At 38.2% G+C, this 17,888-nt stretch overlaps 1 protein-coding gene across 1 annotated transcript; it reads right to left on the reverse strand.

Annotated features, from left to right (window-relative positions):
• Positions 1 to 228: 228 nt before the first annotated feature.
• LOC101404621 (olfactory receptor 13D1) lies at positions 229 to 1,173 on the reverse strand. Its single transcript, XM_004423723.3, has one exon. It carries the CDS (start codon positions 1,171 to 1,173, stop codon positions 229 to 231), a length of 945 nt encoding a protein of 314 aa, XP_004423780.2.
• Positions 1,174 to 17,888: the final 16,715 nt, after the last annotated feature.

Below are 17,888 nucleotides of genomic sequence, written 5' to 3' on the forward strand. Positions count from 1 at the left end.
ATGACATTCATGGGCGCAATTAGCAGACCTGCTTAGAGCTGGAAACCCAGCAGATAAGGCATTATTTAGAAGATTTACATGAGCATTTTATGTTGAAAAGAATGGGAGTCTCATATTTGGCTTTGCAAATACACAAGCTGTCATGACAGTAGGTTTTGCAGTGTCATCTTTGAATACAAAAGACAAGATCTTTTGCCCCATTTAGGATATCACATGCCTCAAGCCCTTTCATGTTTTCAATAAATGCATGTATCTGCTCAGGACTTTCTTCACAGCTTCTTTCACCTCTTTATTCCTTAAGCTGTAGATCATGGGGTTCAACATAGGGGTTACCACTCCATAAGACAGCCCAATGATCTCATCAGAAGTGTTTGTGTCCTTTGACTTGGGCTTCATGTACATAAAAAGGGCTGAACCACAGAACAAGATGACCACGGTCAGGTGGGCTGAACAGGTAGAAAAGGCTTTCTTTCTCCCCTCAGCAGAATTAATTCTCAGGATGGAAGAGAGAATGAAAATGTAGGAGATGAAAATTAATAGTAGAGGAATCACCAATATAACAATATTTGTCACTGTCATGATAATCACATTGATGGTGATATCTGAGCAGATGAGTTTAAGAAGGGCCAAGATCTCACAGGTAATATGATCAATGACATTATTCCCACAGAAAGGCAATATCATTGTCATAACTGTTTGCAAAAGAGAGGTCAGACAGCCTATAATCCAAGACCACGCAGCCATGTGCACATACAGCACCCTGTTCATGATGGTGGGGTACCTCAGTGGGTTGCAGATGGCCACATACCGATCATAGGCCATCACGGCCAGGAGGACACACTCGGTGGAGCCCAAACCGAGGGAGACAACCATCTGCAGAGCACAGCCAATGAACGAGATGGATTTTCTCTCAGACACAAATATAACAAGCATCGGAGGAATGGACGATGACGTGTAACAAATGTCCAAGAATGAGAGGTTTCCAAGAAAGAAGTACATGGGTGTGTGGAGGCGAGAATCTAGGATGCTGATGATAATGAGGAGGCTATTTCCCAGAAGGATTATCAGGTACATGATGAGGCAGAGCCCGAACAGAAAAAGCTGGAGCTCTGGGTATTGGGAAAGTCCCGCCAGAAAGAATTTGGTCACGGCTGAGTAATTCCCTATCTCCATGTGCCCATGTCACCTGCAGGTTTTAGAAAAGGACATGACTCAGGGAAATTTAAATTTATAATGCAAACTTTCAACGCACCTTTAACTTCCAATATTGTGCTTGATTCTGGGAAGACTCCTAGCAATCAGAAAGGGCAGGGATATGATGATAATTTTATTGATGATGAAAGTGAGGCTTTGAGAAATCCAAAGCATTTTAGGACTACACCGGAGCATAGTCAAGGCTATTAATACTCTGATAGTTCTACTAGGAAGTGCCAAATAAGATCTAGGATAAACTATTTTCAAATGTAGACGTATAAGTATGTCTTTATTAATGGAAATACAAAAATTAAAGCTGTTTTCTGATGAAGCTGGCCTCTATTTAAAAGATTAAATAGATCTAGCACCATATCATTTAATCCAGATATAACTTGGTAAACTGCTTAATATTTCTGAGTCTCAGATAGCTCATAGTAAACTGGGAAAAAGCAATAATTATTTGTCAAATTGTCATTAGAATTAAATTAGGTAAAATCTGTTAGGTACCTAGAACGGTAGGTGGTTCCAACATGGCATATATATGGTATATAATTATATTTACTTTATGTAATATAGTAATATTAAATGTATATTTACATATACATACAAAGGTGAAAGAATATCGGCTCTGTTTCCTTCTGTTCAACAAAGGTCCCAGGTGAGGGAGGCCATTTTTCAGAATTTAGGTCAAAACCAGAGAAAACGGAAACACTAACTTCACCAAAAACACTGAATTAACCCATCATGTAGGTCCACCTGAACCTCTTCAGTTACTTGTTCTCCCACTCATGCCGTTTCTCCTCCATGATGGTGGGAGGTTTTGTTTCCCCATGATCTTTTTCAGCACCCCTGCAAAAAACATTCTAGTAGAGAAATATAATCTGTGTAAGAAAATGTACTTGCTACGCAATACGACTTCAAGAAAAGCCTTCTGGCCCCTCCTCCAATCACATTGTTGCCCCTAGACCCCTCCTAATATAAAAATTCTGGAGGCACTAGGCACTACTGACACCCCAAATGCTCTGCAATGACCATGCTGAGTTTCTTTCAGTCTTTCCATAACACTACACTCTTTCTTCTTTATGCACTTGTACGTGGTGTTTTCTTAAGCTAGAAGGGCCTCTCCTAATTTAGATACTACCTTTTCTAGGAAACGCTCACCTCCTGTTGTGAGAAGGATGCCCCTTCTGTGTACTTTTATGCACAGCACTCCAAACTTACGTCTCTTATAGAATCCTTCATTTATTCAACTCAAACTATGCCGTATACACTGTGGTAGGTAATAGGGATCCTATTGTGAGAACCTGTTTTTCAAAATGGACACTGGATGCAGAATGCTTGTCAGAGTTATTTTATAATTTCAAGGAACTATTTCTGTGCTGTATAATATGTTTCAGTGTGAAAAAATTATGAAACATTTTACAAAAACATTTATCAAACTAAAATAGCCTTGTTATTCCAAATTGTCAAAAGGTAGAATAAAACTATGGATCAATATTATTTATGCATATATATCCAAAAATCATAAAAAGTACATCCAAACTCTGTATTAAAATGATATAACTTATTTCATTAATTTATTAAATTCTGAATTAATATTTGAAAATCTATCCATTTAATATACTAAAAGAATAGGCAAAAAACCCAAAAACAAAACACATGGTCATCTAACAAGATGCCTAAAAGCATTTGATAAAATACAATATTCATTTTTGGTAAAATCTCTTAGTAATATAGACATGGGAGGATACATAATGAAGATAATAAAAATCATCTCTTGCAAATCATTGGGCAGCATAATTCAAAATGGGTGAAACTCTGGAGGGTAGTCCTAAAAGTACTTAAAAATTGATGTTAGCACTACTATTATTATTAATTTTTTTCCCCTGAATGATACACACAATAGAATAGAATAAGAGAACTTCTACTACTTAATGAGGGAAATCATACGGTATTTGACCTTCTCCCTCTGACTTATTTCGCTTTGCATAATACCCAAAATGTCCATCCATGTTGTCACAAATGGCTGGATTTCATCGTTTCTTATGGCTGAGTAGTATTCCATTGTGTATATATACCACATCTTCTTTATCCATTCGTCCCTTGATGGGCACTTAGGTTGCTTCCAAGTCTTGGCTATTGTGTACCGTATGATTTCCCTCATTAAGTAGTAGATAATAAGAACAATAAACAAACACATAGAGACAGAGATTGGATTGGTGGTTACCAGAGGGGAAGGGGGGAGTGGGGAGGGCAAAAGGGATAATTCCGCACATGTGTGTGGTGATGGGTTGTAATTAGTATTTGGGTGGTGAACATGATGTAATCTATGCAGAAATAGAAGTATAATGATGTACACCTGAAATTAAAAAAAAAAAAAGAGAAATTCTAAATGACATTGCATGTCCTTTTACGTTTCAAGCTCAATAACGGCTTAAACGGTTGCAACAATTTTTTTTCCGAGGTTGCTGGAATTCTGGTTTGTGTTGGTTTGTTCATGCTATACATGTGAGAAGACATAACTTCGTATGGTATATAACCAATGAAAATTGTAATCTTGGAGAAGTGTAAATGGAAAGGAAAATGCTAATGGTATAATATTACATTAAAATAGGAAGTTTCATAACAGTATAAGTGATCACAATTCGTAAAAATGTGCCTGAAAAAAGCCACAGCAAAATCTTAGTTTTCTCTGGGACTACAGGGACCTGGGGGCATTATTAACATTCTTAATTGTTCCTCATTCTCCAAATTTTCTTTAAAGAATGTATATTTTATGACTGTAAAAATCAGAAATGTTTAAAAATTTTCCTTTGAAGGAAACAGTGGCAAAGATTTGCAGAATTTTGTCCCCAGTTTTCATTAAAAGCCAAGAAAGGGTAAGTACAGTTAATGGAAAGGAAATAGGAGAGAGATTTTCTGTTGATTTATTATATAGACCGACAATGTCATTTAATGTTAATGATTTCAAGGAATATATGCACTCACAAGTATATGCACTCTGAGCAGGCACATGGACACAGTCCCATCCTTGAAATAGGATTCTAGAGTCCACCATTGAGAATGGCCCAGGTGGACAATACGTATGGATAGGATAAGGCACCCAACTATATCACACAGTACAAGGATAAGGCAGAGGAGATACCCATGGTAAGGTGTGTGAGAGATACTGGTGATTACTCTTACCTTGGCTTCTTTATTTCTGCCCAAAATAGATGAAGTTTATTTTTTGGCTCTCTGTTTTTTGTCCATCTCTCTCCAAAGAGTTAGTCCTTGGATTGGTCCTCATCTTTGGACGTCACTATAGAAAGGAAGCAAACTCTGCTTGAGGACTATGGATCAGGAAGCATTCACCCTTCTCCCCATGTTTACCCATAGAAGAGAGCGGTCATTTGTAAAGCACATGTACTCACCCAGACTCCCTGATTTAAACCCAAGGAACCTCTTGAACAGGCCCTGCCTCACTCCCCTCAGAATGAAATCCAATGCACTAAGTATTGCATCCTGTCTCCTGCTTCAGCCAGTTTCCCCTCCTGTTTATGAAACAACATATTCTTAACAATATCACACATCCCTGGTGCTAGATCTTCATTGCTTGCCCAACTAAATAAGCCCCTCTGAACCTCAAAGTTGTTAATAACGAGCAATAGTGCTCTAGTAAGAGCAAGACCTCTTCTCTTGTTCTTACATGGTTTTGAGAATTATCCTGGGTTTTCTCATTCACATTTCCACGTGGAAACCAAGAACACTTCTTTGTTGCTAGGAGCTTCAATGAGCTAGGCTCACTGCTGGGATTGACTCATCCAGCTCATCATCTTCACGCTCTGACCATCTCTAGGGCCCACTGTGCCCTAGTCCTCTTACTCCTTTGTCCTGTTAACTGCTGATAAAGAGAAGCACTATGTCTTATTGGAAAGCAGTTGGCTTGGAGGACCTAAACTTCAGTCTTAGCTTTTTGGTGTACTGGTTATATAGACCTTGGGCAAAACACTTATTATCTCTCAGCATGATGTGTCATTTAAAATGGGGTGACGGTACCATTTCTAGGGTTGTTTAGAGGATTAATATAGCATACTTGAAAGTTCTTGGCATAGATTGAGTGCACAATACATGTTAGTTTAATCTGAACCCGTAGGCTGATATTCTTTCATTTTCCATGATAAGAGAAAGTAACATTTTAAAATGATGTTCATATATATCCATGGTATTTTCTTCACCTAATAATTCCTTTATTTTTTTCATTGTCTTATTCAGCACTTTTAAAATAAAATAAATTATTCATAATTTCCAGTTCCCGTTCATCTTTTCCTTTCTGGAAATACCTCTTCTCAACTTTGTCCTAATTTTCCCCATTAAATCTTCAGCATAGGATCTTCATCTTCTCCCTTTACAATAGATAGCATGGCTAATTGGGATTTCAGTTTTCAAAACAAGGAAAACATTCTCCTTTCTTTTTCATCAGTGTTTTACTAACTTCTTGTGACAGCTCGCTGCTTCTCAATGAATTGATTTCTTAGTTTTCTTTCTAGAGCTGTAGTTATGCTCTAGAACCCATAGTCAAGTATTCTACAATCACAGACAACTATTAGTAGTGGTGAAAGAGAGGAAAAATAAGGCTTTCTGCTAACAGAATGTCATGTTATAAATTTCTATGCAATAGTAAATTAATGGGTCACGTAAGTACTTTCCTACCTCTGAGCCCTAAATATTTCCAGAGGTCCCACCAGGGGTTGTGGTAGCCAATTTAAATCTTCCTTTATTTTCTTCTAAGAAACTCTGTAATCCCAGAAGTGATTTAAAATTGAGTCTTTAAATAATATAGGAGGTAGTAACTTTTAGATTCTTTAGGGATGATGTCTCAAAGATCTGATTGTACCTAACTTGTTAAATAGTAATTTCCCTTCTCCTCTGAATTATTACTTCCCTGATTATACAAATAGTACATACTCAGTATAGAAAATTTGAGAAGTTCAGGAAAATCCAAAGGAAGAAATAGAAGTCATTCATAATTATAGAGTAAATATTAATATTTTGATATATATCTATTCATATACTATATTTACATGCCTGAGAGCACACTGAATTTCTTGATTTATTAGTGGATTTTTATAATTTAACAATATAGTGTATATATTTTTCCATATTATTTAACAGGCAATTTTAATGAATTTCATAATGTCTTTAAATGATAAATGGGGAAAAAACATGTAAGAAGCAGAAATGAAACAGTTTTTTTGCTGGATTCTCAGCAACTTTGCACTTTCTTTGGCTTTTGAAGGTCATGGAAGTTCATTTTAGAGGACTGGGATCAGAGTGAAGGTCATGGAAGGTCATTTTAGAGGACTGGGATCAGAGATTCTCTTTATTTTATTCCCTGTGAGTAAAAGCCAATTCCCATTATCAGAAATTATCATAATGTCCACTTTATTTTTTTATTTTTATTTAAAAAAATTTTTTTATTGCAGTAACATTGGTTTATAACATTATATAAATTTCAGTTGTACATCATAATTCGATTTCTGCATAGGTTACATCACGTTCACCACCCAAAGACTAATTATAATCCATCACCACGCACATGTGCCTAATCATCCCTTTTGCTCTCCTCCCTCCCTCCTTCCCCTCTGGTAACCACCAGTCCAATCTCTGTCTCTATGTGATTGTTTGTTGTTTTTATCTTCTACTTAAGAGTGAGATTATACAGTATTTGACCTTCTCCCTCTGACTTATTTCGCTTAGCATACTACCCTCAAGGTCCATCCATGTTGTCACAAATGATAATGCCCATTTTATAGAATGGAAAATCGTGTCATGTACATTTTTTTTTCTCTTTGGGATGAAGCAGATATAAGGGTGTAATAACTAAGGCTGTGGATGCACAGCCTCAAGGAATGTGCAACACACTCCTGTCATTGCTTCCCAGCTGTCCCCTCTCACTCCACTTATCTTGTGTCAACTTTTTGGCTCCTGACCCTGCTGTGCACTTCCAGGTCTTAGTGTTTTAACTCCATCCACACTTATATTCTTCCAGCACTTCAGAATTGTAGCCCTTAGTTAGAAGAACACAATTCTATTCATATTTTAAGGTCCCAACATGTGTCAAGCCCTTTGCTAAACTTTGATGCCAAATATGTTCACTCAGTGTTGCAGGGGATACACAAAGGTGAAAAAGAGTCTACCTCTTGATGGGGGGACTAGCAAGGTCCAGAAGAGCTTGTTGGAGTAAAAGTATTTCTGTGACTATTTTTGGAAATGTAATTTGCCACAAGTATTGATGTTTTGTGTTAGCAGGCAGTAATTTGACAGGACTCAAATTTCAAACTTGTCTTCTCTGAGGGGGGCAGCAACTGAAACCTCTGTTCAGGTCTTTTGGTCTTAGCTCTGCTTGTGTGTGATTTAGGGGTCAGCCAGGATTTGGGCAGAGTTTATACAGAAAGTTGGGGCTCCAACACTCTGGCTGTCTCTTATCTGAGGTTTTCTCTTCTAATTTTTCAACTGCTGTGATTTCTCTGAGCTCTGTCCTCTGTTCCTTCAAGTCACCAACATTGAAGTTTTCTATCTGAATTTTAGTCATCCTGTGGTGGTGATGACTTTGGCCTTCCCTTATCTTAAAACCACTAAAAGAGAAGCTCACCCAGTGCCATTCCTTCTTACAAATGTTGACTGTCCCCATTCATTTTCTTGATGCTTTTGGCCACTTCCAGAAGGTTTTTTGTTTTTTTTATTATTTTCTTTTATTGTGGTAAGAAAACTTAACATGAAATCTAACCTCTCTTAACAAACTTTTAAGTGTACATTACAGTATTGTTAGCTATAGGCACAATGTTGTGCAGCAGATCTCTAGAACTTACTCATCTTGAATATCTGAAACTTTGTACCTGTTGAATAACAACTTTCCATTTACTCCTCTCCCAGTCCTTGGCAACCACCATTCTACTCTGTTTCTAAGAGTTTGAGTATGTTAGATTCATCATTTAAGTGGAATTGTGGGGTGTTTGTCCTCTTGTGACTGGCTTATTTCACTTAGCATAAGGTCCTCAAGGTTTATCTATGTTGTCACCTGTGGCAGGATTTCCTTCATTTTTAAGGCTGAATAGTATTCCATTGTATGTATATACCACATTTTCTTCATCTGTCAATGGACATTTAGGTTCTTCCCTCCTATTGGCTATTGTGAATAATGCTGCAATGAGCGCAGGAGTTCAAATATCTCTTCGAGATCCTGATTTCAGGAAGTTTTAAAAAAACATTTTGTCTAGAGTTTACGGTTGTGATCTATGGGAGAGTTGATCCAAATGTTGCCATTATTGGAAGATTCTATTTCATATTTTAGGGGGCAGAGTCAAGATGGCGGCATAGGCAGACTCTGAACTCACCTCCTCCCGTGGACACAGCCAATTTACAACTACTCGTGGAAAAATTACCCCTGAGACAGAACTGAAAACTGGATAAGAGGAACTCCTGCAACAACGGACAATCCTAACTGGGGTAGAAGAGGCAGAGACTCCCTTCCGGAGAGGAAAAACGCCGCCTTCACAAGCCGCCAGCTTCACGGCCGCCGGGAGCAGCGCACAGGTACGCAGCCTCCCTGGAGGCGCGGGGCCCTGAGCCGGGGAGCGCCCCCGCTGTGGGCATTTTGTGGACACAGCACAATCGAGTCCAGCGGCATAATATCTGACTGTGCCCGCTACTAAAGCATTGGGTAGCACCCCCAGAAAACCCGGTTCACAAAGAAACTAAAACTGGCTCTTAAAGGGCCCGCGCACAAACTCACCCGTTCCAGAAAGCATCCTAAAATCACCAGAAAGAAAGGTGCACAGTGCTTCGGTGACAAGAGACTCACCTAATAGGCCCTGAGTGCATCTCGGTGAGGGGTGAGACCTCTCCAGGGAATGGGACATTGGCGGTGGCCATTGTTGTGGCCTGGTGTGAGCGTGCTGACACAGACGCCATTGGAGTTTTCCCTGAGACCTGCTAGCCCAGGGTCTGCTCCACCCGCTAGAGCACCGATTTAATCCAGCTCAGCCAGGGCAGGCAGCCCACCCTAGAGACTGGCCCCACCCAACAACAAGCCCTCAGGCAACGTGTGGGCCTGCATAGATTGGTGACTGGATTCTCTGCAGCCTGGCAACTGAGCCGACTTGAGCGGGGCAGGTGTGCATAAGGAGCGGGTGGAGAGTGTGGGGTGGTGGCGGAGTGTGTGGGGCTCCCGCCGTGGAGAGACTGGGTCCGCTTGGGGAGGTCGGGGCGCTCACACGGGGCAGGACTGTGTTGACTGTGTGTGTGGACCTGTGGGCAACAGGGCTTGTCAGCTGCAGAAGACTTGTGCTTCTCAAAGACCCACATAGGAGGTTTGCCCCACCTTCCAAAGCCTGAAACAATTGGGTGCTCCTGTGCCTGAGGGCAGCCCCACCCAGCTGCAATCCTCTGAGAGCTGAGAAGAGACCTAATAGGCTAGAGGTTTACAGCAATTCTAAGGCCCTGAGCCTAACAACCTGCCACACTGGGGGCCTACTCACTTAAAAGAAATACTGCAACACAAATGTGGTATTAGAATTTACAGCCAACTGTTCTGGGGCTCCCCACACCTGATAAAGAGACTGAAGGGCCCACAACAACAACAAGCAGCTGAGCATTACAACAGCTGGCCAGGAGCATAACTCAGCCTCTCTGGGCACCTATAGGGAGAGCTAACAGGCCACAATAGAAGGACACACGTAGCCCACATAGGGGCCACCCCTGGAACATTGAGAACTGAGGGAAGCACACTGGAAGCCTCCTAAGGCATCACTTACATAAGGTCAACTATCAAAGAGCAGGAGACGTAGCTGACCTACCTAATACATAGACACAAGCACAGGGAAAGAGGCAAAATGAGGAGGCAAAAGAATACATTCCAAGTAAGGGAACAGGACAAAACCCCAGAAAAGGAACTAAGTGAAACAGAAATGAGCAACCTACCCGACAGAGAGTTCAAACTAAGAGTGTTAAGGATGCTCACTGATCTGGGGAGAAGAATAGATGAACTCAGTGAGAATGTCAACAAAGAAATGGAAGATATAAAAAAGAACCAATCAGAAATGAAAAATACAATACTGGAAATGAAAAACTCATTAGAGGGACTCAAAAGCAGAGTAGAGGATACAGAAGAACGGATCAGTGAGCTGGAAGAAAGACTAGAAGAAATTACCCAAGGTGAACAGGTAAAAGAGAAAAGAATTAAAAAGAGTGAGGACAGTCTAAGGGACCTCTGGGACAACATCAAGTGCACTAACATCCATGTTATAGGTGTCCCGGAAGGAGAAGAGCGAGACAAGGGGGCAGAGAATCTATTTCAAGAAATAATAGATGAAAACTTCCCTAACCTAAGGAAGGAAACAGACATCCAGGTACAGGAGGCACAAAGAGCCCCAAACAAGATAAACCCAAAGAGGCCCACACCAAGACACATCATAATCAAAATGTCCAGAATTAAAGATAAAGAGAGAATCCTAAAAGCCGCAAGAGAATGTCAAGTTACATACAAAGGAAACCCCATAAGGCTATCAGCTGACTTCTCAGCAGAAACCTTACAGGCTAGAAGAGAATGGCACGATATATTTAAAGTGCTAAAAGGAAAAAACTTATAGCCAAGAATACTCTACCCAGCAAGGTTATTGTTCAAAATGGAAGGAGAGATCAAAATTTTCCCAGATAAGCAAAAATTAAAGGAGTTTGTCACCAAGAAACCAGTGTTACAAGAAATGTTAAAGGGACTGATTTAAGGGGAAAAGAGAAGACCACAAATAGGAAAAATTATCTATTTCCACGATTAGAACGTAATGGATACAAATGCACAAAAAAGAGGTTAGATATGATATCAAAAACATAAAAGGAGGGAGGAGGTAGTTAAAGAGTACAGCTTTCAGACAGAGGTCAAAGTAAAGTGACCATCAATTCTGTATAGAAGAAGTAAGGAACAGAGAAGGACTACTAAAACACTGAGGGGAAAAAAAAAAAAAAGTTAAAAAATGGCAGTAAGTACATACTTATCAATAGCTACTTTAAACGTCAATGGACTAAATGCCCCAATTAAAAGGCATAGGGTGGCTGACTGGATAAAAAAACAAGACCCATATATATGCTGCATACAAGAAACACACTTCAGACCTAAAGACACTCACAAACTGAAAGTGAAGGGATGGAAAAAGATACTCCACGCAAATGGCAATGAAAAGAAAGCTGGGGTAGCAGTACTCATATCAGACAAAATAGACTTTAAAACAAAAACTGTAAAAAGAGACAAAGAAGGGCATTACATAATGATCAAGGGAACAATCCAACAAGAGGATATAACACTTGTAAATATCTACGCACCCAATGTAGGTGCACCTAAATATATAAAGCAATTATTAACAGACATAAAAACAGAAATAGACAGTAACACAATAATAGTAGGGGACTTTAACACTCCACTTACACCAACGGATAGATCATCCAAACAGAAGATCAATAAGGAAACATTGGCCTTAAACGACACCTTAGAACATATGGACCTAGTAGATATATACAGAGCATTCCATCCAAAAACCGAAGAATACACGTTCTTTTCAAATGCACATGTAACATTCTCCAGGATTGATCACATATTAGGCCACAAAACAAGTCTCCATAAATTTAAGAAGATTGAAATAATACCAAGCATCTTTTCTGACCACAACGGTATGAAACTAGAAATCAACTATAGGAAGAAATCAGAAAAGCCACAAATACATGGAGATTAAACAAAATGCTACTGAACAACGACTGGGTTAATGAAGAAATCAAAGAAGAAATCAAAAAATACCTGGAGACAAATGAAAATGAAAATACGACATGCCAGAATTTATGGGATACAGCAAAAGCGGTTCTAAGAGGGAAGTTTATAGCGATATAGGCCTATCTCAACAAACAAGAAAAATATCAAATAAACAATCTAAAAATGCACCTAAAGGAACTGGAAAAAGAAGAACAAACAAAGCCCAAAATCAGTAGAAGAAGGGAAATAATAAAAATCAGAGCAGAAATAAATGAAATAGAGACCAAAAACAATAGAAAAATTAATAAAACCAAGAGCTGGTTCTTTGAAAAGATCAACAAAATAGACAAACCTTTAGCTAGACTCACCAAGAAAAAAAGAGAGAAGGCACAAATAAGTAAAATCAGAAATGAAAGAGGAGAGGTTACAACAGACACCTCAGAAATACAAAAGATTATAAGAGAATACTATGAAAAACTATATGCCAACCAATTCGACAATCTGGAAGAAATGGATAAATTCTGAGAATCATACAACCTTCCAAAACTGAATCAAGAAGAAGTAGAGAATTTGAATAGACCAATCACCAGTAAGGAGATCGAAACAGTAATCACAAACCTCCCCAAAAATAAAAGTCCAGGACCAGACGGCTTCCCTGGTGAATTCTACCAAACATTCAAAGAAGACTTAATACCTATCCTTCTCAAACTCTTCCAAAACATTGAGGAGGGAGGAAAGCTCCCTAACTCATTCTACGAAGCTGACATTACCCTGATACCAAAACCAGACAAGGACAACACAAAAAAAGAAAATTACAGGCCAATATCACTGATGAACATTGATGTGAAAATCCTCAACAAAATACTAGCAAATCGCATACAACAATACGTTAAAAATGTTATACACCATGATCAAGTGGGATTTATTCCAGGGATGCAGGGATGGTTTAACATTCGCAAATCAATCAACGTAATACACCACATTAATAAAATGAAGAGCAAAAATCACATGATCATCTCAATAGATGCAGAGAAAGCATTTGACAAGATCCAGCATCCATTTATGATAAAAACTCTGAATAAAATGAGTATAGAAGGAAAGTACCTCAACATAATAAAGACCATATATGACAAACCCGCAGCTAATATCATCCTCAATGGTGAAAAACTGAAAGCTATCCCTCTAAGAACAGGAACCAGACAAGGATGCCCACTGTCACCACTCCTATTTAACATAGTATTGGAAGTCCTAGCCAGAGCAATCAGGCAAGAGAAAGAAATAAAAGGGATCCAAATTGGAAAGGAAGAAGTGAAACTGTCACTATTTGCAGATGACATGATTTTATATATAGAAAACCCTAAAGAATCCACCAGAAAACTTTTAGAAGTAATAAACGAATATGGTAAAGTTGCAGGATACAAAATCAACATACAAAAGTCAGTTGCATTTCTGTACACTAACAACGAAGTAGCAGAAAGAGAAATTAACAATACCATCCCATTTACAATTGCAACAAAAAGAATAAAATACCTAGGAATAAAGTTAACCAAAGAGGTGAAAGATCTGTACACCGAAAACTATAAAACATTTCTGAAAGAAATTGAAGAAGACACAAAGAAATGGAAAGATATTCCGTGCTCTTGGATGGGAAGAATTAACATAGTTAAGATGTCCATACTTCCTAAAGCCATCTATAGATTCAATGCAATCCCTATCAAAGTTCCAACAACATTTTTCACAGAAATAGAACAAAGAATCCTAAAATTCATATGGAACAACAAAAGACCCCGAATAGCTAAAGGAATCCTGAGAAAAAAGAACAAAGCTGGAGGTATCACACTCCCTGATTTCAAAATATACTACAAAGCTATAGTAACCAAAACAGCATGGTACTGGCACAAAAACAGACACACAGATCAATGGAATAGAATCGAAAGCCCAGAAATAAACCCACATGTCTATGGACAGCTAATCTTTGACAAAGGAGCCAAGAACATACAATGGGGAAAAGAAAGTCTCTTCAACAAATGGTGTTGGGAAAACTGGATAGCCATATGCAAAAAAATGAAAGTAGATCCTTACCTTACACCATACACAAAAATTAACTCCAAATGGATTAAAGACTTGAATGTAAGACCTGAAACTGTGAAAGTTCTAGAAGAAAACATAGGCAGTACACTCTTCCACATCGGTCTTAGCAACATCTTTTCAAACACCATATCTGACCGGTCAAGAGAAACAATAGAAAAAATAAACAAATGGGACTACATCAAACTAAAAAGCTTCTGCACAGCAAAGGAAACCATCAACAAAACGAAAAGACAACCTAACAATTGGGAGAAGATATTTGCAAACCATACATCTGATAAGGGCTTAATCTCCAAAATATATAAAGAACTCATGCATCTCAACAACAAAAAATCTACCAACCCAATTAAAAAATGGGCAAAAGACCTGAACAGACATTTCTCCGAAGAAGATATACAGATGGCCAACAGACACATGAAAAGATGTTCAAAATCACTAACTATCAGGGAAATGCAAATCAAAACTACAATGAGATATCACCTCACGCCCGTCAGAATGGCTATAATTAACAAGACAGGAAACAACATGTGTTGGAGAGGATGTGGAGAGAAGGGAACTCTCATACACTGCTGGTGGGAGTGCAAACTGGTGCAGCCACTATGGAAAACAGTATGGAGATTCCTCAAAAAATCAAGGGTAGAACTACCATATGATCCAGCTATTCCACTGTTGGGTATTTATCCAAAGAACTTGAAAACACCAATTTGTAAAGGTACATGCACCCCTGTGTTCATTGCAGCCTTATTCACAATAGCCAAGACTTGGAAGCAACCTAAGTGCCCATCAAGGGACGAATGGATAAAGAAGCTGTGGTATATATACACAATGGAATACTACTCAGCCATAAGAAACGACGAAATCCAGCCATTTGTGACAACATGGATGGACATTGAGGGTATAATACAAAGTGAAATAAGTCAGAGGGAGAAGGCCAAATACTGTATGATTTCCTTCATTAAGTAGTAGATAATAACAACAATAAACAAACACATAGGGACAGAGATTGGATTGGTGGTTACCAGAGGGGAAGGGGGGAGGGAGGAGGGTGAAAGGGATAATTGGGTACATGTGTGTGGTGATGGGTTGTAATTAGTATTTTGGTGGTGAACATGATGTAGTCCATGCAGAAATAGAAGTACAATGATGTACACCTGAAATTTATACAATGTTATAAACCAATGTTTCTGCAATAAACAAGGAAAGAATTAAAAAAAAAAAAAAAGAAAATGGACAGAGAAAAATCAATGACATCTAAAGCGGGTCCTTTGAAAACGTTGATAAAATCGATAACACTCTAGTTAGATTGATCAAAATCTACACTTAAAATAGATACATTTTACTGAATGTAAAATATACCTCAATCATGTTTTAAAAGAAAAAATATTTACAACTAGAATTAAGCAATATATTATTTGTAAATTACTCCGAGGTTCACCCCAGAATTGCAATGCTAGAAGAAGAAACAATCTTTAATTATTTCAACGGATACCAAAACATATTTGATAAAATTCAAAACTATTCCTGATTTTTAAAAGATATGTTAAGGGAATAAAAGAATATTCCCTTAACATTATTAAAAAATATACTTCAAACCAAAACTCAACCTTAAGACTGAGTTATGATGTTCCAGATATATTAACGTTCACCTTGAAAAATTTTATTTGTCTTTCAAGAGCCATCTCAGATATAACCTCTCAGAATAAATTTTTTTGGTATATCCCTTAGCATTCTCCAAAATTCGCTATTTTTTCTATGATAATAAGATCTTCTACTTTAATTTGTTCATTTTAATGTTTATCTTCTAGATCTGAATAAAAACCTCTTAAAAACTGAAAAAAAAAAACATATTTTATTTATTATTTCCATATCTGTGTTTTAAGTGAAATAAACCCAAAAGCTATATTTTCTTTTACTGCCTCTGTCTGGTTATGAAATAAAAATAAAAGCGTTGGGCAGGTTTCACTCGGGTTTTTGCTAAATAACCTGGATAAGACGAAGACTATCTGTTCCTTGACAGTTTGGTAAACTCATATATAAAGCTGTCCGGCCCCAGGAACTACTAAATTTCAATTAGAAGTTAGTGAAGGGGCCGGCCCCGTGGCTTAGCGGTTGAGCGCGTGCGCTCCGCTGCTGGCAGCGGGGATTCGGATCCCGGGCACGCACCGACGCAGCGCTTCTCCGGCCATGCTGAAGCCAAGTCCCACATACAGCAACTAGGAGGATGTGCAGCTATGACATACAACTACCTACTGGGGCTTTGCGGGGGGCGGGGGGCGGGGGGGGAATAAATAAATTTAAAAAAAAAAAAAAAAAAAAAAAAAAAGAAGTTAGTGAAAATAAACATGTATTTTTCCCATGTAAGTTACCAGTCCTGTTGAATTTTATTCATAGATATCCTTTGGGGTTAAGAATTACTGCTCAGGAATATACCTAGGAGAAGAATTTCTGTGTCATAGTCTATACACATATTCATCGTTTTTGTAATGTTTATTTTTTGTTTATTTTAACAGTTTTAAAAAATTTATTGGTTTCTTTTATTTTGTTTGATTTTTGGGTATATATGCATCTTTACTAATTTTCTAAATTTGTACTCTAATAGAAGTGTATGAGGACTCCTTTTGCATCATCTTCTTGTCAATACCTAGTATTGACCAATTTTTAAATTATTACCAATCTGGTCTAGTTAGTTTGGAGAAGCATTCTTTAAGCTCACATAACAATAGATATCATTTGGAGGGTGTTGGAAATTATATGGGGTAGACAGAGGAAACACTCTGCCTGAAGATGTTTCTACTTGGTTTTATCGCAAGGTTAGTTTCATGCAAATCTGCAGAAAGAAGCGGGATAGGTGGAGCCAAATGCTGGCCCAATGGGGTACTGAGGGCAGTTACTGCATATATAAACTCTAAATGTTTATAAGTTGGTGCATTCCTGTGCAGGTACTTTCAAGAATCCTTTGTAAACTCTGCTAAAGGAATCATATATTTTATTGTATTCTGAGGCTGTTAGATGGTGGCATAGACTAGCTTTTTCTTCATCTTTTCTTTAAGTACATACCTTTAAGTGGAATTATGGGATCAACTTCACCTGATCTTGCTTAATTGCTCTTCAAAATGTTAATTCATACTCCCAGTGGCAATAAATTAGATTTTGTGTTTCTCCATATTATTGTCATAATTTTGTATTTGACTATTTTTTGAGTCTGCAATGTCTCATTTAAAAACTTTTTGTGGGCCGGCTCAGTGGCGTAGCGGTTAAGTGGGCGTGCTCTGCTTCAGCAGTTCGAGGATTCACAAGTTCGGATCCCGGGTGCCGCACCGACACACCGCTTGTCAAGCCATGCAGTGGCGTCCCATATAAAGTGGAGGAAGATGGGCACAGATGTTAGCCCAGGGCCAATCTTCCTCTGTAAAAAGAGGAGGATTGGCACTGGATGTTAGCTCAGGGCTGATCTTCCTTGCAAAAAAACCAAAAAGCCAAAAAAACCTTTTTGTTTCTATGATAACTTATGATTTTATTATCTTTTTATATTTGTATTGGTATTGGGGTCCTTTACATTGTAGAACTTGCCATTTTTTATTGGATTGTTTGTATTTTTTAGAAACGTATTCTGGACTCTAATCCTTTTTTGTTTTTGTGTACTACAGATAAATTCTCCCATTTATGTCTAATATTTAAACTTTTTTTTGTGAGGAAGATTAGCTCTGAGCTAACATCCAATGCCAATCCTCTTTTTTCTTTTTCTTTTTTTTTTTTGCTAGGAAGATTGGCCCTGGGCTAACATACATGCCCATCTTCCTCTACTTTATATGGGACGCTGCCACAGCGT

This window comes from Ceratotherium simum, chromosome 29 (assembly GCF_057802395.1).
Source record: "Ceratotherium simum simum isolate JZ-2026a chromosome 29, ASM5780239v1, whole genome shotgun sequence".
Classification (NCBI taxonomy): domain Eukaryota; kingdom Metazoa; phylum Chordata; class Mammalia; order Perissodactyla; family Rhinocerotidae; genus Ceratotherium; species Ceratotherium simum.